This window comes from Kryptolebias marmoratus, linkage group LG20 (assembly GCF_001649575.2).
Source record: "Kryptolebias marmoratus isolate JLee-2015 linkage group LG20, ASM164957v2, whole genome shotgun sequence".
NCBI classification, from domain to species: domain Eukaryota; kingdom Metazoa; phylum Chordata; class Actinopteri; order Cyprinodontiformes; family Rivulidae; genus Kryptolebias; species Kryptolebias marmoratus.
In genome coordinates, this window is record NC_051449.1 from 6,080,017 (window position 1) to 6,087,675 (window position 7,659).

At 40.3% G+C, this 7,659-nt stretch overlaps 1 protein-coding gene across 12 annotated transcripts in view; it reads left to right on the forward strand.

Annotated features, from left to right (window-relative positions):
• The window catches only part of LOC108232870 (receptor-type tyrosine-protein phosphatase F), a 176,292-nt gene that overhangs the window by 99,075 nt on the left and 69,558 nt on the right, over positions 1 to 7,659 (forward strand). For all 12 annotated transcript variants that reach the window (XM_037972987.1, XM_017410920.3, XM_017410924.3 and 9 more), the window contains exon 6: positions 2,704 to 2,814. In XM_037972987.1, coding sequence (XP_037828915.1) covers positions 2,704 to 2,814 — 111 coding nt within the window. The remainder of the gene's footprint in view (positions 1 to 2,703; positions 2,815 to 7,659) is intronic.

Consider the following 7,659-nt stretch of genomic DNA (forward strand, 5'->3'; position numbering starts at 1 on the left):
GATTACTAACTAATCTTTCAACCCTGTTCTCATTGAAATTACTCCCACCTAGGTGGTACACCAATTAGAGGTAAGAATGATGAATAGTGTATTGGAAAACTTTAACGTTCACACCATCCCCTCACGCCCACATCAGACCCCTACATGTTACCCATTGCCACATCGCCAGGTTCATCCTCACCGTCGGCGCCAGCCCACCCTCCCCCCCCCACTTTTTCCTGCGTTTCCTCCCAACATGTCCTGTCTGCTGTCTGGTCCTTGACAAACAAATGATCACCAACCTTGTTGCAGGAAGGGAAATGCAAAAGTCCACTGTGATAGCTTGTAAATGAGCTTTTCAAGGTTTTTTCCACTGTGTGAAATGAACCATTTTAATGAGGAAACACTTTCAAACAAAACATCTTTTTGCTGCAGTCTTTCAAGGTTTCTCAGCAAAAGGAGTGAGGAGTCAAAACTAAAGGCCACCAACATCACACAAGGATCTACCTGCCTTATTTGTGCAGTCCTATTGTAAATTGAAATGACTGCATTTGCATAAAGCCTATGTGGAGTTGCCCCCCAGCATGGGAACTAGATGTCTGTTGAGAATATTAAGGTGGAAGCGTTAACCCTTTTTAATGGAAATCTTCTGCTTTTCCCCAAGACATAAAGCATGATTTCAACTCAACAATACTGCAGCTAATGTTGGATATTCGGGACAGGCTGAATAAATTTCTACATTTTCTGTACATTCATGGTTGCTTATATCACCTATATTCAATCATATTTTTAGAAGTAATAACATTGTTGCCTCGTAGGTAGATGTTGTTGAAGATCCACCAGTACTCGAATATTTGGAAGCAGCTGAAGTTGTTTAGCCTCACTCTTTGACAACTACCATGTAGCAGCAACCTTGTACGATTTTGTAGTACTCAAACTGTTTTCTCCCATGAGAAAGCTGGCAGATTGACAGATTGGTGACATTGACATTAGTATGCCGGTGCATGTCAGTGCTGAATCAGACAGCGATGAGCTCAGCGAGCCGAACAAACACCTCGAAGGGATGTGTTGTCACGAGATCTGAAGTCGTACTCTCACATGTCACCGCCCCGCCCCGTTCCGCTTCTGTTTTTGGGTCTTGTCTTGCTTTGAGTCCCTTATGGTTGGTGGTGAACCTGTTTGTTACATTCATCTCATACTGCATGTATAAATGTATCTTATGCTGAGTATTGTTGTCATTTACAAACTGCATGGTGTCTGGCTGCCTTTTGTGCTAGCACCATGCTGCTTTGGAGACAAGATAACTTTTATCACTTGCTACACATATTCTGACAAAAGAAGCAGTGTTTTTATCTGTATTCTTTAGATTGTGGTCCAGGTAAGTTACTATTGCTCATCTTCATTTGTAAAATAGGTACCTGCTTCATCTATCTGCCATTTGCAAGTCAATACTAGTGATGAAATAATGGCTGTGTAGTGAAGTGAACAAATGATCACCCCAGGTTGTGTCTCTGGGGCTTTCATACTTTTTTGAAGCAACATGTTGGCCTCCGTTTGGATGCCAACAACAACAACTTGGAATTGTGCATAAAAATTAGAGCCATCTGGCAGAAAAGAATCTCCCTTTTGTGAAACTTCAATAATTTCCTAACTGTTAACTGCACTGGCAGATGATATTGTGCAGAATTTCAGACCATTGAACAAATCCTTAGTTACTTTTAGCATTTATGCAATCCTTTTTTAAAAACATGAATGTAAAACATACACTACTTGGCCAAAAACAAAGTCACACACTAATATTTTGCTGGCCCACAATAAGCTTAGATTCTGGCACATATCAGTAATGACTTCATTGCAAAAAGCATTTGGCATGTTGTAACATTTACCTCCACCCAAACGTGCATTAACTTTTCAACAACACATGACTAATGAGAAATACAGACCACTGTGTAAAGTCTTCTCCTTCACATACTAAAAATCTCTGCATCATGAAGGTCTGGACTCTTTTTCTGCTTATCAGTGATCAAAGGGTTTGTCTTTTGACATTGTTGTTTATAGAACGACTACCCACCCACTGTTTCAGTGAGCATTTAGTAACTTATTGTCAGCTAAAACTTGAATCATTTCAGTACTTTTCCAAAAAAAATAATCCTGCCTATTTAAAATCAGGCAGTGATGTCAGGCGATCTATTTGAAAACATTATCTACTTATCTATTTAAGTATACTTTGCATAAGTAGCATTATTTTGGGAGTTTTATATAATATCCTTTTGTATAACTATGTAAAATAGAATTACACAATATCAAACAACTGTTTCGTTGCTTATATTTAAAATAATTTAGCTGCTTTCTCATATCTAGCTAACACAGACAACCCTCTGTGGCACAAACACTTCAGTTTAACATATTTCCATAAGCTGAAGAGGTAATTAGACTTTAAAGATGTTGGAGTATGTTTTAAATCATAAATTAACTCACAGTCATTATCTTTTTTTCATTATTAACTTGACTAGGCCAAATATTCAATTTGCAGTTATCTTAATCTCACCAGTGCTGTTGAATGTTCATGATGTGTTAATTATGTTCTTTACAAAACTCTGTCCTTGTCTGAGCATGAACTAGGTTAGACGAGTTGACTGCAGTCTCTAGTGAGCAACTGCATAGATATCTGCCTTGGTTTCTGTCATCTGTCAAAACGACTAAATTTGTTAATCCTCCATGTAGGAGCTCTGCAAATTGAGAACAGTGAGGAGTCGGACCAGGGGAAGTATGAATGCGTTGCGATGAACAGCGCCGGGACCCGTTATTCAGCTCCTGCCAATCTCTACGTCAGAGGTAAAATCAAATGTCTTCCTTAGTTGTTAATCATTATTATTGCCATTGTTTGTTATTTCAAGTGTTTGCAAAACCACAACCAGACTTGCAACCTTCTAACGTGTCCTTCAAGCTCTACTGTACATTTCTGGTGAAACGCTGTGGGACACACTTGTTTTTAACTGTTCTATGATGTTCAACATTTGCACTTTTATACCCCGATTTCTGTCTGTCTTCACCCCAGTTCCTACTATCCCATTTCTTCCATTCCAGTGAGCTGAACTAACCTCAGCCTCCTGTTTGGCTGTGAGCTCAGCCAGGTGCAGTGCCTGAGAAAACAGCTGCATTGAAGCCATTTCCTCTGCTGGCATAGACACCAGGCCTTCTTTCTTTTTTTTATATTGACTGTATCGAAAGGGTCCATTATTTCCCCCTAGCACAACCCAGAGCTTCTAAAGACGGGTTGGGGGAGGGTGAGGGGGGTCTTGGGTTTCCAGGGTTTGTTTTTGCTGTAACGTCTCCATGAGCAGACTAATGCAGGGCAAGGGCAGGATTGGACCCATTCTGGAAAAAGCCGCTATAGGGGAATGAGTGGTCTAGGTCAGCTGCTGTGGATAACACCACCATGTCTGATGTACATGAAGCACAATAGCTGCTTCAGTTAGTGTGTGAAAGTGTCCTGGTAAGAAAAGGACATATATAGTTTAAAAATTATGTTCAAAGAATACAGTTCTGTACCAGCAGGCTGTTTTATGGATAGGAAACTCCATTGTATCTTTTTCTTTTCATTAGGTTAAAATAAGTAAATTAACATTCAGTATCTCCCATGTATCACAGAAAGATAAAGAAAAAATGTTTAGCAAATCATTTTTATTTAATTTATTTTCCCTCATGGGCAGGTAAACATTATAAATGTTTATTTTTCATCCTCAAAGGTTTAATGTGGATCACATCTACATATTAAACACTCAGAGTTCTAGAAAGTTTAGATCTTTAATCTTGACGGGAGGAGGTAGTCAGCCGTAGAGCAAAGGCGAGGAAAGGATGTAAGTCTCGTCTATTAATCAGGACATGTCTGTCACAGGTGCAAAAGCTGGCTTTTTTTCCCCCCTCACAGGTAATTACAGTAGTTGTGTGGCGTGGCGCCAGCAGGGCCTGGGGGCCCTTCTGCTCTGTAACACCACCCAGGTAGCTGTCAACCCACTGGCCCTAATACCAACTTTTTCCTCCAGCCTCCCCACACCAGTGAGAAGATAGAAATCAAACCAAGCGTAACCTTTTTAAACGTGTTCTTGACTGGAATGGAGAACAAAGGCTGTAGCCATGTTTTCACTCCATCTTTGTTACCGGTGCAGGAGAAGGAAGACAGGACCTGGGGCTGTGCTATCACTCGCCTGCTAGATTGGGTTCAGAACATGAGCGACTCGAGACAAGTGGCCTTTGACATGCTTGTCTTCCTCTCCTGTTGTTTTAGTTTTTTGTACTCTAAACACAGGGGAGATTGTGGTGCTTTTTGGTATCAAACTTAACTGTTAGTCAACGAAAAGCAAAAAATAATAATAATAATTTAACATTAACAAGCTGTAAACATATTTCTTTTTTTTTCAACATTAGTCAATTAAGACTTAATTATAAGTATTTTAAGAAAATCTTGGTCTATAGAAAAAAGCAAACTAGTGCTTAAATAACTCAGATTCTTGCATACTTAGAATTACTATCAGTTGAATAAATGCAGAGCCTTCTAAAAATTCCAATCTCCCCTGATAAAATTTAATGGGTCGTTTTTTTTTTCCTGCTCACTGTCATCACCTGATCTAATTCCTTTCTACAAATACACAAACATGCTGCCAGCATCACCAGCACCACCCTTGTCCTGACATTTTAGAGCCACCAAAGAGTGATGTCCTCATATTTTGTGCGTGGGAGGGGTAAGACTAAAGGAGAAGGTGGCTTTTGTGTATGAGAGGAGTCTGCACATGAATTGTTTTCCCCTTCCACTGTCTTTGTATCAACTTATTGTATGTCCTTCCACTTGTTATCTATTAAGACTGTGACCATGTTTGTAGGTGTGCAACTGCGGGTCACTCTTGGTGACCCTCCTCTAAAACGGAGGACTCCATCAACGTGGGCTGAAGCACAGAGAGTGCTGTGATTGTGCATGAGCGCTCATTTGTCAAGCGTTTATCCCACAACGGAGGAGGGATGTCAGCTTCTGTCTGCTGGCACTCTTTCATATATCCATGTGACATGTCAATATGTCACAGAGGATAAAGTGCTGCAGCTGGGTTTCTCTTTACTAAAATATCTCCATGCTGTTTTATGTGTATGTGTCTGAGTGTCAAGGAGGGAAACTTAGAAAAGAATCAATTTAGGTCTGATTTATGAGGACTGAGATTAAGAACAATAGCATATTTAGCTAACCTGACATCAACATGAGCTCAAGAAGAATGGATTGACCTTTTTTTAAAGCATTTGTAATAATGAAGAATCCAAATTTTCTTTCTGAAATTGAGATGTCAAACAAAAGTTTGAAATCATCTGTTAAGCTTGAGCTATCAGGTCATTGGTAAAAGTTGGTTTCACTCCCTGATGCTGATATCAATGCATTACTTTGCCTCTCCGTGCCATGTCACTGACCTCCACGGTGTCTTCAAAAACACTTGTCTGTTTCACTGTGTTGTCTTCCTCTTCACTTTGTATCTTTTCATTCCATCGGTCACCTTCATCAAATCACTTCACCCGCAAACAGATCAGCGTGAAGGTTGGTCATTTTCACTTTTTGTCACTTCCCTTACAGAATTTTGGTGAGGTTCCCCCTACCCCTGCCAACTTTTGTGGCGAAGACACTTGCATCCTTCCCCCTAGAGACAAATTTATTATTAATAGCTTTCCCTAATCCTCCACAGTGTAATTGTGTGCTGTTGTCTACGTATTTGCATGGATCCTTGAATAGCTCTTGCATGCCTGCCCATGCCACTCCCCCAAACCATGTTTCAATTAGTCTTGCTAAAATGTATAAAGGAATCCCGGAGTAGTTAGCTTAAGTTATTATTAGCTGTCTGTTGTGTTAGGTTGTTGTGCTTTTTCCCCCCACCGCACCCATATTGTTCCTGTCAACTGCAACCATCGAAAACTATAGCAGCTTTCACCCTCAGCGTTTCCACCCACCTCTGTAGAGCCATCAGAGGTGTGTGATGGATTACTCGGGTATTCAGGTGGCAACCGGATTTGTCAGGTATTTAGGCAGCAACACCCCAGCTCTCCCACTGAGGGACATGGGTATCGGAGCTGACAAAGCCATTCTCAGGGGATTCTGTGTGTTTTACCACCATAGGCAGCAAAGACCAAAGACCAAAGGATGTGATACATGTTGGGCTAATGAGAAAACTAGACCTCTTTCAATGTGTATGTGATGTAATAGTAGGACTCTACCAAAGTTAAAGTATTGCACTTAATAATTAATTAATTTATGAAAGTCATTTAATGACTTTTAGTCCTTGATCTACATAACGACAGACTGAACTCTGCTTTGCAGTTAATGAATAGTAACATTCACCTTGCTCAAGGCAAAGGTAGCGTTTCCGAAAATTTTCTCCTCGTGTACTGTTTACAAAACTCAGCCTCACAAAGAGCTGACCTGTAGAATATTTAAGAATAAGCTACCAAAGTGCTGACAAGGGGATGATCAGCCATCATGGTTGCCCAGAGTTGCTGCCAGGAAGCCTGGGAGCCTGCTGAGTCCGTGCCAGTTTGTGCCAGATATTGATTGACTGAACAGGTTCTGCTATCCTTGGGCACTTTGTCAAGGCAGTTAAATTTATAGGTATCCAGCAAGAAGGCAGGCAGAGTGGAGACAGGGCTTATTTTGTGGTTTTGATAGAGTCCCGGAGCCCATCTCTTCAAGCCGCTCTCGACAGGAGAGAGGCTCTGGGGGAATCGATAACAATTACCTGCCCTCTAGTCATTTTGTTCCACAGCACCTCTCCAAACTTAACCGCATGCTATGAATTATTCACAACATTAAGTGTTCAATATACACAGCCCCCATTGACTGACTGCTCATTGTACTTTAAAGTCTATGGAATCATGAAAGAATAACTGTAACTTTGAGCCTAATGGTTGTATGGTTTTATATTTGGCCTGCTTCAGTCTGGTTTCTCTTCTCGTAACCAAATGTTCTGAAAAATAGTTGCATTATAAGAACGAACTGGTGCCCACCAATATGAGTAGAATGTTTTTGTCTTTTTTATTTTTTCCACAAAGTGCTCTGGGTAAGTGTGTTGTGAGGTTAGTCACACTGGAAATCAGATGTTCAGTCAATTATATTAGCAAATTAGACAGAGTTCCTCCTTTATCCTTTTCCACCCTAGTGTACTCAGGCTTGCTATCCCGTCCCATATCTTTCCTCAGCTCCTGTGCATGCTTTGCCTGAGAATTTCATCCCTGTCCTGTTCCCAGGCTGGTAAAACTCCTCAACCAGTCCAGTTTTCACATGTAAAAATCAGCCATACTTTTAGGAACTCATATTAATCATATTGTTGACACAACTCTCTGAGAGGTTATTGTTTGTCTTTTTTCCCTGCAGAGTAATTAAACATTTTTAAAACTTAATAATATGCGAAAGCCAACTTTAGGCTGCTCTAAAGCTTGCCTCACCTTTTTACGATATTTGACATTATTTTGTTTTTAAAACAAACTCACAAGGCCAAACTCCGAAACCAGCACATTTTTGTGGCTCACGTTCGGAATATTAATTATTTTTTTAATACTGAGCCAAGTAGTTTCATCCCACATGAATCTGTTGATTAAAACAGCAGAAAGTCTGCATGCAGTACCTCAATTATTATGGGAAAAATTCTGATGAAT